Raw genomic sequence first — 16,330 nt, forward strand, 5'->3', positions numbered from 1 at the left:
TCTTTTCACATGGACAACCAAAGCGTCGGAAAGTGGTAAGACTTGTGGTCATTATTGACCTGGGCGAAATGCAGACTTGCAATATGGAGGTGAAAGGTTACTCCTCCCAGATTCCTGTTTAATGTCGGTCATATATGAGAAGGGAGGGGATCTGCTTAACAATCTTAAGTTTATCTTTTTAAACAGTGACAGTCATTAAGATAATTATTTAGTAATTATATTATGGTAATGGTAGAGGCCCTGATCGGCATCAGGGTTGCTTGTGCTAGCCACTGTATGAAATCCTACTGTACTGACAGCATTTTTATTTTGACTTTTTTGTATTACTCCATTAATTGGAAGTAAACACTTAAGTGGTTTCGGTTTTGTAAATAATACATACACAGATTTTATGATGACATATGTGAGTAAATCTCTATTTTTAAGTATACTTAATACATTACAAATGCTAACTGCTTTTCCCGCCCAGAAAAACTGAGCACTTTTCCCCTTTCTTCTGTAAACTCATACTGGTGTGATGTGAGGAGAGATTTATGATAAATACAGTGTACCTACCCCAAGGCTAGACAAATAGGCATTTCTAATTTTGTTACATTCCTAGTACCATAATTGAAAACCCAGAGGCTAATTCCTTATTTTATTTCTAAATTCCTTCTTTGTAGAAAATTAGAAGCTTAAACAAAGGGTGCAAGGCAAATTTAAGGATGACTTAGATGAACGTTGACCCTCGTTCACTCTTGCTGGACTGGTTGACACAAAAGGCAGTGGGACTGTTTGATCTGGCCCATAAAACCTCACCAGTGCCCTTTTCATGACAAAAATGTGCTCTTCCAACTATCCCTGAACAAATCTTTTGTCTTAAATAAATAAAAAATCCGGTATAGTTCAAGTGTAATGTAAATGGTAAAAGTAGGAGGCTGGCTTTAAAGGTGAATACTAGAAGCAGAGGTTAAGTGAAGGGCAAAGCACAACTCAGTGCGGTCCCCTCCTATATGTATATCAGTATGAATAGTGTTTTCAGGAACAAAAAGGAGGCATAAAGCTGAAAACTAGAACAGAACTGGAGTATGAAAAGGTCCTGATCAACTGAAAGGATAATGTTTGCGGTGGAGGAATATGCAAAGCTGCCAGTGTGTTCTGTAGGTGTTTAAACTTCAGAATGAAGCTCTGGCATTTGATCTTAAGAGCCATTTGTTATGAGTGCAGTCCAGTGACACAAACATACTCCTGTTACACAACATGGTACAAGAGACAACAACCAACCTGCTAGAAAATCCTTTTTTCTTTTCTCTTTGTTGTGAGAGTTTGAAAATGTCTTTTGCTATTGTTAATGGCAGGGGTTTTCAACCTTTTTCTTTCTGAGGTGCGCGCCCCCCCCCCCAAATGTTATAAACAATCAAGGGCCCAGCAGGGGATGGGGGCCAGGGAGGGAGAGGAGGTGGTGTGTGGGTGGAACTGCTCCTCTCTGGGTAAGGCACTGCAGTTTGCGGGGTGGGGGGGGAGGGAGTGTCAGCTCTCCGTATGTCCCCTGGAGTGTCGGGGCTCTAGGATTCAGCCCTGCAACTCCCCGCAGGGCTATAAGCAGGAGTGCTGTGGCTCAGGACTCTGGGTTTCAGCCATGGGGCCCTGTGGCCCCCCTAAAGGGCTGGGGGGGCTGCGGACCCTCAGTTGAGAGCTTCTGGGTGATGTCATCCCTTGGGAAGAGGGATCAGCAACTAACTGTTCAAAGGAAAGGTCATTAAATGACTGAGGGCAGGGCTAAAAAGTAAGAAACTAACCGAGGGAATGGTTTCTGTAATAATTGAGTGAGTTATGTACCAGATTCTGTACTGTCATTATGCAACCCCATTGACTTTGGGGTTGCGCATGTGTAACTGAGAACATAATTTTGGTTCATAATGTTTACTTATTTCTGTCTCTCTTTGAGAGAGAATTTTATTGGCATATGCCTGAAAAATCTAAAGTTAATGTCATGCACATGAAGGTGTGTGTATATTGTATCATATGCTTCACTGAATGGTAATATTTTATTTGGTCAAACATAGACAGTTTGTCAGGTTTCAGAGTAACAGCCGTGTTAGTCTGTATTCGCAAAAAGAAAAGGAGTACTTGTGGCACCTTAGAGACTAACCAATTTATTTGAGCATGAGCTACAGCTCACTTCATCGGATGCATGCCGTGGAAACAGTTTGTCGTCTGTCATAATGTCAGTCTCTGGAAGTTACCTTTACAGACAGGTAGCACATAAAATTAATTGGGCATTGTGTGTGTTGCTCTAGTTAATAGTACATCAGCCTTTCAGATCTGAAATTCTCTTCCTGGGGATTTATAAATGAACAGTAGACATGACCTCTCATTAACTATAATCACTAATGACTAAAATGCTAATTTCAGAGCTTTATAAATCAAATATAAAAGTGTGGCCTGGAGGGGAAAGTAACATCCACAGGTTCTGAAAGTGAGCAGGATGCTTTGGAGAAACGTAAAGTAAATAGAAAAGGAGTACTTGTGGCACCTTAGAGAAGTACTCCTTTTCTTTTTGCGAATACAGACTAACACGGCTGTTACTCTGAAACCCGTAAAGTAAATGTGACTTTTTGTGTTGCAAGAATGCTTAGTTGTTAAATTGATGGGGTCACATAAATTCCTTGATGTAGGGTAGGTAGAAAATTCCTAAAACAGAGGATTGGAGTGAGTGTGTGTATTTTTGTCACTTTGTCAGAAGCTGAAAAAACAAGGGGTTCCCATTTAAAGTGAAATGAAATAGTCTGCTAGTCCAGTTGCTTGCATTGACAGATGCTTGTGTTGCCCACACAATCCTTGCCCCCAAATACCACTGTGATGAATATGGTATAAATGCCTAGATAGTACTTCAGCCCTTGGGTCTGAAAACTGGGGGGAGAGGGGGAGGAAACCTATAGAGCAAAGCTTTTCTGGGGTAGCACTAACTGTAAACTCCTGGTGGGGTGTCGGAGTGTGTGCATGGGGTTGTGGTGGTGAAGGTCAGATGACAGTTTACTGCAAATGCTGTTTCATTTGTTTCTTAATCATTGTTGGTTTACATGATCATTGAGACTTTTATTTTTGCAAACATTAATAAACCTGCTTTATTATTTTTCAATGATAACCAAATTAAATTCACCTAAACCCTCAAATATTGGTTTAAATTACTGGTGTTGGTTCTCTCAAAGGCTTAGGAATGCAAAGAGACAAATCAAGCCCATGAAAAGATGTGTTCTACGTGCATATCGATGGGGTCTTGGTAGGGGATGGAGATTAGCGAATAATGCTCAGTATTTCAGTCTTCATCTCATCTATTATTTATCTATTTATTTTTGTGTTAAACACTGGGATGATAATCTGGGCACCCCTACAAGGCTTTCCATTCATATTAATCCCCAAAATTAATACGAAATGCTTAAACCCATACAGTCGCTATCAGTTCCGGCCCCCAAACTTAATTATGTCATGCTAATAAATACCCTCGTCCAACCCTTATTCTGTCCTCTTAGCAAATGTCTGAAAAAATAGATAAGCTTTGTCAGTATGTCTGAGCCCTCGAGGATCATAGGGGAAAGGTGTTCGAGTCAAGGGACCTGGTGAAGAATGCCAGGCTGGCAGCTCCCTCTTCTCTGTAATGTCCTGGGAGTGCCATTTCAAATGGCTGTATTAACCAGAACTGTTGCAGTGTGGCATGGGGAGGGGTTGGTGTTTTAAGTAATTGGGTCCCCAAACATTTAAGGCTTTAATGGATCAAAACCAACACCTTCAACTCCATTCAGATGCTGATAGTCAGCCAGTGCAGTTTTTGCATCATCAGGGTTCTGTGTCCAGTGTGAGACTGTTATATTTAAAAGGCTGCTATGCTTTGGATGAATTTAATCTTCTGAATAGGCTCAACGTGTAGCTCAAAGTAATGTGTTTAGTCTGAACTTGTGGTGACAAAGACATAGATAAGTGTAAAAAGTCTGAATCTGAAACACAAGGTGACTCTAACGACAAGGCAGATGGTAAAAAAGTACTCTGACATATCTTTAACATATCTTTAACCTGGTTTCAACCTAGTCATCCTGTGGTAGTTTTAAATCTCATAATATCCCTAAATTGCAAGCTTGTTTCATAACTAATGAAGGATGATGTAATTTTTACAAATTTTTCTGGTTTATTTTCTCCTACCCAACAACCTTATTTCTGTCTTGTCTGGATTAAGTTTTAGCTGCTAGTCCTCACCCACAACGAGGGCCCTGTGCAAATCACGTGGGGTTTTTTTTTTTTAAGAAAAATCCACAACAGTAAAGGATTGAATTTCATGGAGTTTGCATGGAATGAATGTTACAAATACATTTAATCAATTTCAAGGAAGAAAATATGTACAAGATCGTGGTTTGGGGCACTTTCATGATTTCCATAGGTTCCTGTCCATGTCTTATCCAATAGATATTGGATCATTTGTTCCACTGCATTTGTTCCAGATGGTATCGTCTACTTATTGCAGGCAAAAAGAAAAGGAGTACTAGTGGCACCTTAAAGACTAACCAATTTATTTGAGCATGAGCTTTTGTGAGCTACAGCTCACTTCAACGGATGTTGCAGACAGTATACCACCAGCTTCATATGCATGTTGAACAGGAAGTGGACAGAGTAGAATCATGCTGTCCTCTATTCTGAGGGGTTCTTGGGCTGGGTGTACAATAGTTCATAATGACCACCTGGGTCCTTCCATATTAAAAGGAGTGAACCACTTCAGAGGTCCATCTGCTTTCGTTTAAGGCCTGAAACCTTGTCAATACAATAGCACCTCCATGATCGGCTATATTGAAAGCAACTGACAGAGTTAAAAATCAGTGTGGGTGAATTGCCTATTCGATTGCCAAGAGGGGATCATCCAATATCACCCACACAGGTTCTAATCCAGGCCTAGGGTTAAGGAAGTCTGAATACTGTGAATATTGCCATAGCCTTCTCTATTAGCATTTCCCCAAACTAGGAGATCAATGAGATTAGCAGCACCAAGAGTTTAATAATAGAGTAAGGGCCTCACCAATGCCTCCTTGGTAACACGCTATCAGGTATCAAGGTGCTGACAGGCTCTACCAGCAAAGAGCCCACTGTCTCACTTGGTGGTTAGCAGCCAGGAGGGATGTGAATCATAGAATATCAGGGTTGGAAGGGACCTCAGGAGGTCATCTAGTCCAACCCCCTGCTCAAAGCAGGACCGATCCTCAATTAAATCATCCCAGCCAGGGCTTTGTCAAGCCTGACCTTAAAAACTTCTAAGGAAGGAGATTCCACCACCTCCCTAGGTAACGCGTTCCAGCGTTTCACCACCCTCCTAGTGAAAAAGTTTTTCCTAATATCCAACCTAAATCTCCCCCACTGCAACTTGAGACCATTACTACTTGTCCTGTCATCTGCTACCACTGAGAACAGTCTAGATCTATCCTCTTTGGAACCTCCTTTCAGGTAGTTGAATGTTAAATGCATATGTAGAGGCCCAGAGTGCCCCCACCACTTCCAGAAATAAACTGTCACTGGTTGTAACTTGAACACAATAGATTCCACAGTTGCTGTCTTGCAGTCATGACATTGCCCTCTACCCTGGATGCAGGAGGTTTGGTCTGAATCTGAGCAATTCTAGCTGCAAAGTAGCCAGCAAGTTCTTCACAGTGAGGCTGGAATTGTTTATTTTGAAATGCTATCTCTGACACCCCAAGATTGAGGTATTCTTATTTGAGGAATTTAAAGAATAAATGTTCACTCATTCTTTCCCCCTCCCCTCTTTTCTCTCTAGATGAACACAATGATGTACAGAAGAAGACCTTTACAAAATGGATAAATGCTCGCTTTTCCAAGGTAGAAATAATTTTCAAAAATTCCAATAGAAATCAAATAAATTTCAGTTCTAGATGCCATGTTTTGTTTCAGGGCTTTTAGCATTTACTAAATTTACTTGGCTCAAAATTTTGAAGAACTGTCTCTGAAAAACATAGTAAAATGTATAATGGCAGAATATATGTTTTAAGTAAAATATTGGTAATGTCTCCTTCTCTCTCCCCCCCCTTCCCCCTCAACTAAACACACTGTATCCCCTCAAAAGTATTGCACCAATATACTCTTGTTAGTTTGTGAGAGACAATTATATATATACAGGTGTTAAGAACTACAGTTTTCTGCATGGCAGTGTCTGTTCGGTTCATAGTTTAACTCTGCATACAATATCCTGAGTGCATTAGTGTGGATTATAAAAACTAGTCTCCACTATATTGATGCTGAGTCATTTCTACTCATACAAAATAGTCAGTGAACTTCCACTCATCCACAAGGTGCTTCCAGTTTGAGTCTTGGTTATGAATTGGTGGATAATTGTTCACTCATTTTTGCACACTCCTTTGCTTTCACACTCTAACTTTCCTGTGACTTAAAACCTATTGAGGACATTGCTTCTTATTTTGGGATGGGAAAGGAAGTTGTAACATCTCACAGGGAAGAAAAGTAGCTATTTTAAACCTTGCTTTATGCCACTCTGCTGATTATGGACAAGGTTCCATCTTCAGTAAACACAATGGCCATGGGATTATTGCCTAGTTAATAGCATGAAAAGAGGAATCCAGGTTGGCCTCAGGTAAAGAACATCTCTTTCTTGGCCAGAAAGGCTACTGAAAATAGGACAACTAGTGTGGAAAGGTACATGCATGTGAAGTCCAGTGTTTGAAGATGAGTACGAGGAGACAAATTTAAAAACCTTTGTGACAATGTTGTGGGAAATGATAATATCATAGACTTCTCAAAGCTGTAGCTTGGTCTGCAGAATGTAGAGGTTTGATTACCCTCCCCTCGACTCTCCAAATTACAGTATATCATTTAAATGCAAGGTTGGTATGATTTTATTCATTTTGGTCTGAAGGTTCATTTTGGCTGATAGCTGAGATTCTTAGCTTTTAGCCAAGATAATCTTGGCCAGTGTTTTAGTTTGGGGAGAAGAGTGTGTAAGTTGAACATGCCGGACACCACCTTCTCAATGCTGCTTAATGAACAAAGGGAAAAAGCAAAAACAAGATGAGAAAAATTTGAAGCATGGTGATATTTTTCTCCCTATTTTGGGCCCCAATCAGTATGTAAACAGAAAAATTGACAATGTTATTTCATTAGCATATCACAATTCAAGTGAAAGGACAAGTGTTTTCTATTTATTCAATCTCAAGGTATAATTTTTGATGTGACATGGGCAAATGTAACTTAAAATGTCAAGCAATGAAATTAAGGGCTGGTGTGTGTGTGTGTGTGTATGTATGTGTATATATATGTGTGTGTGTATGTATGTGTATATATATATGTGTGTGTGTGTGTGTGTGTGTGTGTGTATATGTATATATGTATATATATATATATATATATATGTATATATATATATATATAAAAAGAAATGGCACTTCACGTGACACACATTCTACCTGTGGGATTCTCTTTCACAGGAAGTAGTCTAATACTATGGCTGGATTTAGAAAAATCTGGGCAATTTCATGACCCATTAATAACACATGAAGTTATGCAAGCTCAGTTAATGGTTAGAAGATTTGTACTCTAGGGCATAAAGTGATCACCTGTATGATGCACTTCTAATTTTTTTTTCACGTTCAGCTCAAGCACTGGGTATGGCTATTTTGCACAGGCAGGGCACTAGCTTAGGAAGACTAATGCACTTGGATACTGTGGTGATGAACATGATAAAAGGTGTAGGTAGAAAGATAATATATTAGCCTAGCTTATATTTTTAAGAACCTAAGGAAATGAGACAGGAATACTTAGTAGTTGAAAGCAGTCTCATCAAAATATTGTATTTATGAAATCATTTTGGCTGCTTAAAATGTAATTTCTGTAAATCACAGTTGGATTAATTGGCACATCTCTCACGATAGAGAAATGTGAAGATGAGAGAAATTGGGTAGGTTTATGTAGTTTGTCACAGAAAATATAAATGGATATAAAACTGAGAAATTGCTTAAAGAATTTCTAACTTCAGGCTCTAGGAACTTGAACATTAATTTTACTGTAAGTACCCTTCATTTGAATGTATAAATGAGTGGAAAATAGTTTATGCTGTACTTGCTGTATAAAACAACTTAATGTACAGAGAAATAGAAAATATTGCCATTTCATAGCCACTTCAGTTTCATGCACTTTACAAATTGCTTGAACTTTAATTAAACCAATTGGAAGTAGTTTAAAAAACTTCTGTACAGTATAGAACAATGTTGTTCTTTTGTCTCGTCCATCACTCCAAGAATTACACTGGCAGTTTAATTACACCCCAATTGCACATCAATTTTTTTATAAAACAGAGTTCGTTTAAAATAGTTTAAGTGGTAAAGAAGGAAGTTAATTTACTCTGCTAAGCCTCAAACTACTGAAAGCTGTAGTATACCCAGCTTCATATGACTTCAGCAAGTCTATGAAGCTGGCACCATCAGAAGATGATCCAGCTAATTCTAAAAATCTATATACTTTAAAAATTGTACACTTTCAGGTATTGTAAGAAAAATGGGCAGAAAAATACCCCATCTTATTAATATGTACTCAACATAAAAGCTAAATGTGGAAACAATTATAAATTGCAAAAATGCTGGAAAGCTACAAACCAACACAACTAAGCCAGGGGAATCTGTTCCTTAATATTCATTTTCTATTGTGTTGTCCAATTTACTGTTAAGAGACAGGTTATAGGACTTCTGCCAATTTCCAAAAAAGACTATTCCACAAAATAATGTAACCAATTGTCAGGAAGGTTTAGAGTGAATATCTGGAAAACGTTTTTTTTAATTGCATACTGCTACTCATAGTTATACTCGGGTGTAAATGTTTATCCTTCAAATGTGTGCTCTTCGAACAATTGTTACTTCCTATCCTGTCCTTACCCCTTCTCCCTCTGTCACCTCTAATTTAATCTATGCTTATAATTAACATGTGAAAAAACTACATTAAAAGAACATTATTAGGGTTGCAAAGTCAAGCACTCAAAAATTAGGAAATGCCAGAATTAAGGTTACCTGTGCCACATCTAATTCCCCCTCCCCTCTGTTATGTGGGGTTGGGCCAGATGGCTACAGGAGAGTGATAGAAGGCAGATATATTCGCCCTAGGTTAAGTAGATCCTTTTTCCCTGGGTAAGATAACAGGAATAGTTCCAGAACAATCAGGAACTTTCTGGAAACAATTAAGGCAGACAGGCTGATTAGAACACCTGCAGCCAATCAAGAAGCTGCTAGACTCAATTAAGGTAGGCTAATCAGGGCACCTGGGTTTAACAAGGAACTCACTTCAGTTTGTGGTGTTCAATTAATGAGCAGCTATTCAATATTTTGTTCAGTGTGTGGCCCCAGTTGTTGTTTACTGTACCCTATTGAAACCCTGCTCTGAAGACTAAATTATTAATAATCCTCATGGGTTTTTCTCTGGCATCCATTAGCATGTGAGTGCTTCACACATATTAAATTTATTTTCACTATGTCCCTGTGAGATGCGGGGTGTGTGTGAGATATTATCCCCATTTCATAGATGGGAAAACTCAGATATTAGGTCAAAAGTTTGGGGTTCCCAACTTGAGACCCATAGTACCTGATTTTTCATAGTACTTATAGCACTTTATACATTCAAAGCCCAACTCCCATAAACTTCAGTTGCAGCTGTAAGTGCTCAACACTCATGGTTTGGAGCCCCCTATCTCACATGGTCTGTCTCCCCTGCAGCTTGCTGCTCCTGTTGTCGCATGTGGTTCCCCTCCTCTCTGCAGCTCCTCCCTACCCATTTTATGTGGGGACTTGCTTGTTACCTGACCCCTATGCCCCTTTGCTGTTTGCTATATAATTCTCCTGCCCTGCCTGGTCTTTCCTGCTTTTTGCTGTTTGTTTGCCTACCTCCCCTGTTGTGCCAGTTTCCCTCTTTGCCTGGCCCTCCTGGGCCCACGTTGTTGTTTAACTGCCTTCCTTAGCCCACCCAAGCCACGCTTTTTGTTGTTTGTCCCCTACCCAGACCCCTTCTGCTTACTATTTTGTCTTCTGCCCTGCCTGGCCCTGTTTGCCCCATGCACTTGTGCACTTTCTGCTCTTGTGGTCCACCTCCTGTTTCATTTGATCCCCCATTCACTGGTGCCCCTCACCTGAAGGAGCTGGTGCTTCCCCACACACTGCCTATTATGCTCCAAGCCCTCCTTCCTTTATTTTGTTAACGTTTCCTGTTTTGTTTGCCCCCCCCCCCCCCCCGCATCCTATGTAAGCTAGTGGGGAGGAGCGGTCAGCCTCTATTTTCCCTACCCCCCACGCTTCCCTTGATCATTTCTTTCCATCCCCTGGTTGGCTGTTCCCATCATCTGACTTTGAAGGTGGACTCTGAGCAGGCTATATGCGAGTCCTTCTCTCTAGCAGCTTTGCCTTGTGTGGGGTGCGGGGCTGAGGGATGGGGACCCCTAACTATTGTTGTTGCCCCACCTAGGTTTTCTCCCCTAACTGCCCCTGTGGCAACCACCACTAGCGCCGCTGCTGATACCAGCAGGCAGAAGAAGGGACAGTACTGCCAAAACTACCGTTGCCATCAAGGGGGCCCCCATAGCTGTCGGAAAGGGCCATGGCAGGAAAAAGGGCAAGATCCCCGCCCAAAAAGCTCCTTCCGTGGCGGCAGCCACACCGTCGGTTGTGGCTCCCTGTCCCCCTGCCATCCATCCACCAGCTCTAGGGGCATTGGCTCCTCAGCACCCAGGGCCTACACACAGGTGGCTGTGGTTCCGTCTGCTGTCCCAGTGCCATCTGCTGTGGTCCCTGCACCCTCTACTGCTGCCACTGCCTCCTCTTCCCCACCCTGACCAGGAGGCATGACTTCTTTTCTGCTGGCAAGTCCCCATTCAGTTGCTGGCGGCGGTGTGTGGGGAGTTTGGAACATCCTTCCTCGTTCCCAACTAGAATGCCCTGTTGGGCCCACTTCTCTTTAGGGAAAGGCTCAGTGTTCCCCCTGCTGGGCTTTGGGGAACGTCTCGAGGGATGCTGGCCTTGCCTCCACTGGTGATCCTACCTGCCAAGTTCCCCCTCCTCCACCAGCACCAGCTGACAGTCTCACTTGGATGCCAGGGATGGTCCCATCATTGAACCCAGCCGAGTGGACAGACCCTGCTGCTGATAAAAGCCATCGGGGGTGTCTATGCAAGAGGAGGTTGCTGCAATGTCTGGGGCCTATCTCTGGGGAAGAACACCCCTTTCTCTGTTGCCCATCTTCACACCCCCTCTCTCCCCAAGTCCTGATCCCATTGCCCTTACTCCCTGGACCCAACGCCACTGGCCAGCCCCCAACACCATGGAGGACTGCGTACTGGTTACCAGGGGGAAAGCCTCAGCAAGTTGTGGGCCCAGCATCTCCCCCTCCTCGAACTAGACCGCCTCTAAAAGGCATCTAGGGTGACTGCCAATAGGGTTGCTTCTGCACGCCCTGAGAAAGTGCAGTGCGTGGAGCTGGCTGAGCAAGCTCTGGCAACAGTGGGGGTTGGTGCTGTCCCCCTCACAGAGTCCATTATGAAGGAGGCCTGAGGGAGCCCCCCACGCCTTTCTGCCATCTGTCCCCTCCTCGGGTGCCAAGGTGGAATGCTGATGTGGAGGGAACTCCTTATGTCAGGTGCGGGCCTTTGAGCGATCTTGCAACAGATCAAGGCCCTGGGTCTGAACCCTGTAGGCAGGGAAGGGGGATGGATTTTCACATGTATAGCAAAAGACACATCCCGGATGCAAAGGTAGTCATCTTGGCAAATTTCAAGTTCCTGCTCCAAAGCATGGGGGTGTTAGAGCTTCTACAAGATAATGTTTCCAGAATTGTTTAACATGGATGATGCACATTTTCCCTAGTCTTGTTTTCAGAAATGGCAGAAATATTCAACCTGAGGCAGACACCTGTCATGGAAAAATTCAGCTCAAATGGTCAAAGTTTGGCTAAGTTATAAGTAACTGAAACCCCATATTCTTACAGTTGGAAGTAGTGGGCAGCTGCAATAGGTGGTGCTATCAGCTCTGCCTATAATAACGTTAATACAAATAAATAAAAATAGTAATCGTTGATAACACCCATATGCCCCAATCAGGTTCCTGGTCCAGTTGTCTTAAAGACTGAAAAAACATACACAAATATAGTCCCTTTCCTAAAGAGCTGTTTATATGCTAAAGTACTTTTCTGAACTGGAGTTATTAGAGAGGGACGGTTTAGATCCCTGTTTTGTAAGATTATTCCCTTGTGTATGCATTTTAAAATCACAGTAGCTTTTTAAATGTTTTCTGCCATACTTATGAGACATTAATTTTGTTTTGTGACTGAAAAGTCACGTGAAATCTTCTTTCTGCTGTTACTTTTAGGTCTCTTTCAGCATTACTGCTTTTTGGTTTTCTCTCTTCCAATCTAAGGTTTGTTTTAGCACACAACAAACGCTGGGCCCCTTACCTTTTTGACATTTTGCCAAATGCACTGCAGTGTCTTGGCAAGTCTGATAAATCTGTAATTATGTTGCCTGGGCCTGCTGTTGTCTACAATTTCACATGATTTGGGGATTCTCCAGGCCAGAGACATTGCAAAAAGGATTATGTGTGTCTGATTCAGGGAGATTATGGAATGTGCAGTGTATGGATCCTGCAAAAATAGAGGTCATAACGATCTGTTAAGTTGTCTTGTCTGTCCAAGGAAATACAATCCAAGATATCTGTAGTACTTTCTCCAGTTTAATTTTTGAGTGGCTCAAGAGAAGAAACGTCTTTCATTTCCTTGGTAGAGTATTCCTTAACCTAATTATTGTTACTTTTGCAGTAGGAGACATTTTTCAAAATTCATCTAGATTCTCCTTTGCTAAATTGCATTCCATTTACCCTGAAAGATGTAACCTGGCTCAGCAAGATAGCTAGAGCCTAGCAGATTGGTGGAATATCAGCATCAGTTTGGGGACAGAACATTTCTTGTATTGGCATAAACTGTATTTATCTGAACTGATCTAAACCTTTGAAAACATTCAGGTTCAGTGTTTGGGCCTGTTCTTATTTCTTCTACTTCTACCTACTTCTTACCAGAGCTCAGAATAGTGCTCTAATCTGTTTTTTTTTTTTTTTTTTTTGGTAAAGTAATCTTGATATGCAAACATATCCTCATTTTTAATTTTAATATGTTGTGTGAGGATAAATGGCATTTGTCATAAAAGTAATATGAATCAATTAGTTTGCCTCTAAGTTAGGAGCTAGAAATGAAAGTAATAGTCTGCCCATTCAGTGTGATTTTATTATGTTTAATTTTGAACTGAAATATTCTTAACTAGTTAAGGGAAAAAAATCAAAAGAATAGACATTCAAAACTTACTCTTTAAAAATCCAGTTCAAGAGGATGAAGAAAGGAAGGATCTTTGTCTGTAGCATGCATGCATGAACCCAGGCGAGAAAAATGAGCAAGAATTAATAATATCTTTTATCATTTTCAGTGGGACCAGGCTCAGTATATTCGCAGGTGATCAGATAAATCATGGATTTTCTGTTGCAACATGTTTCTTACCTGCTTGTTAGATCTGAAGTTTGCTTCCATATTTTGTTTGCTTTTTTTTTCTTTTCAACATACTGTCAATAGTGTTTCTTATGTTCTGAGAGTACAGTGGCGGTATCTTTATCTTCTGTATTCCGCTCAGAATTATGCAGGTGCACCATGAGTCCAGAGATGGAGAATTTGAAAAGTGTCCGTTGGTCTGCGTGTGCGCCGTAGCTCACCTCATGTCTCTGTCCAAGGGGATGAAGGGCAGGGTGGACTGACTGCCTCTCCAGTTCCGTCTCACTGCTGCATAGTTTGGGTTGGAACCTTTAATGTCCACAGGTTCGGCTTTGCTCTACAAAATAAGAATAATCTAGTTTGTAAATAGTTTTAGCGGTTTTAATAGTTTAGTGTTCTTCTCAAAACCACATGATTCAGGAGAGACATGAAGACTCCATTCCCTCAATGTTCGGCAGGCCTTCTTGGCCTTTACCTGCAGAGAACAAAACCAATTAAAAAAATCCCTGAGAGTATTCATCACTGTAGTGGAAAGAGTGAGAGGGCACGGCATCTCTACCCAGAGAATCTCCAAATGGATCTCGGGTTTCATTCTACTCTATCAGCTATTGAACTTTCCCTCCCCTCTATCCCTCAATGGGGTAAGAGCTCATTCCACCAGAGTGCAAGCAACAACTATGGAAGCAACAACTATGGAATCTCTTCAGGAGGTCCCCCTCCTGGACATCTGTAAAGTAGCATGGCATGGACATGGCACTCCGTTCGTACGTTTTCAAGACACTATGCCCTGGGGCAGGACTCTTCTGCTGATGCCTCCTTTGGGGTGGTGATACTCCACTCAGCCCTAGCATCTATATTGGGGTGGCCAAACTTACTGATGCTCTAAGCCACATATGATAATCTTCAATAGTTCAAGAGCTGGGCGTGTCAGCCAGGGCTGGGGGCTTTAGCCCCACTCCTGCTGAAGCCCGCACCCCAGGAAATCTGCTTCCTCCAGGGTTGAAGCCCCAAGACCCTGTTCCCTGCAGGGCAGAAGCCCCTAGCCTGACTATCCTGCTTCAGGGCAGAAGCCCTGAGCTCCTGCCACCTCAGTCTGGTAGGTGAAGAATGGAGTGGTGGTGTAGGGGGCTCTGCAAACTGCATTTTGAGTGTAGAAGAGTTGCATGCGGCTTGCAAGCCTCGGTTTGGTCACCCCGATCTGTATCCTCGCACCCTCTTCCTACTTAGGTACTGCTTGTCAGTGGAATACAATAGGGAACATCACTCAAAGAGGAAGGGGAGGTAACTGGAGGTTTTCTGAAATGTGTGATCCTTACCTGTATTCCACTACCTGCCTTCTTTCCTCTCCACTTTGGATCTGACCTGAATCACGGTACAGAAGGAACTGTGGAGAGGTGGTTGGTCCTCCCCACCCTTTATTCCCTCGGACTGAGGCATGAGGTGAGCCAGTGTGCATACGTGGACCAACCGACGCTATTTTCAACTTCTCCAGCTCCGGATGCATGGTGCGCATGCGTAACAGTCTGTGAAATACAGATAGGGATCACACATCTTGTAGAACCTCCAGTTACAGTAAGTAACCTCCCTATTTCAGTTCTACAAATACTTTAACCTATATCTGTCATCTTTGTTTAATTAAACTTTGCACTATAGCTCAATGATGAATCTTCTTGCTCTTCACCTGTCTTCTGGAGACTTAATTGGTTATTTGATTGTTTTTATTTTTTAAAAAGCATCAGCATTAATGTTTAATTCTATTAGTTGCTTTTTGGTAAGAAGACCAGAAGACAGAAGACCACAAAGGGCTTAAGTATATTTAACAGGGGACTTAAGCATGGGCTTATGTCCTTTTAAAGAGAATAAGACTTAAGCATATGCTTAAATGAATCACATGCACACGTACTTTGCTAAATTGGGGCCTGAAAAATGTATTCTGTTTGTGTTCGTGTATGTTGGGCCCTGTTGTCCTCCTTTCTATTAGTCCTCCAGATATACGAAAGAAGTTTTTTCACATCTTTATTTACAGAAATATTTTCAAGTTGTGGTCTAAACTTAGAAATTGGGAAGCTACAACAGATTTTATTTGTTGACGCAATCGTGTACGTTGTACAATGACCTTTTCACTTTCTGAACTGTTTCCCACATCAAGTTCCCATGTACTGGACTCATGATTTGGCACTGGGCATGATCAAGTTATCTTTGCTTTTTATTTGGTGCCTATATTATTGAGGAGTGTAACTAAATTGCAAATGTCATTAGCATAATCTCTTTGGGGAAAAAAATTAAAACATAATAAATAGTTTGTGTTCTAGTTACTTAATTTAACTACATTGATCTCTTCCCCTGATTTAACCTCCATGCCTGCAAGACTAGAGTTGACACATGGCCATAATTTTATATGGGAATGTCCCAATTTTGACTTAACTACTTAGCATCTTATAGGGTGCACAAACTGGACAATTTTGCAGGTTAAAAAATCCCCAACCGTTTCACAAGATAATTTAGGCTATCTGGGAAAATATGGCTAAATGACTGGTTTTCAGGAGGCTGTGGATGACCTAATACTTTATTATAGTTCTTGCCAGCACTGCTTTAAACACTGGAACCTGTTGAGTCTCACCACACAGCTGGTGGAGAATTATACCTTCGCTTTTCCAGTACACGCCATTTCCCTGGTGCCCCCTAAGGTGCATCAGTATGAAGCTGACAGGGATCATGACTCTTTTATTTTGTTGCTGCTCTTCTTGCTAATGTTTCTGTAAGCAGAGGATTTTAACAGAGGCTGGAT

General features: G+C 41.6%; 1 protein-coding gene across 7 annotated transcripts in view; it reads left to right on the forward strand.

Moving 5' to 3' along the window:
* Window positions 1–16,330, forward strand: part of UTRN (utrophin) — a 587,274-nt gene that overhangs the window by 94,018 nt on the left and 476,926 nt on the right. For all 7 annotated transcript variants that reach the window (XM_073337527.2, XM_073337525.2, XM_073337526.2 and 4 more), the window contains one exon: window positions 5,792–5,853. In XM_073337527.2, coding sequence (XP_073193628.2) covers window positions 5,792–5,853 — 62 coding nt within the window. The remainder of the gene's footprint in view (window positions 1–5,791; window positions 5,854–16,330) is intronic.

Source organism: Lepidochelys kempii, chromosome 3 (assembly GCF_965140285.1).
Source record: "Lepidochelys kempii isolate rLepKem1 chromosome 3, rLepKem1.hap1, whole genome shotgun sequence".
Lineage (NCBI taxonomy): Eukaryota > Metazoa > Chordata > Testudines > Cheloniidae > Lepidochelys > Lepidochelys kempii.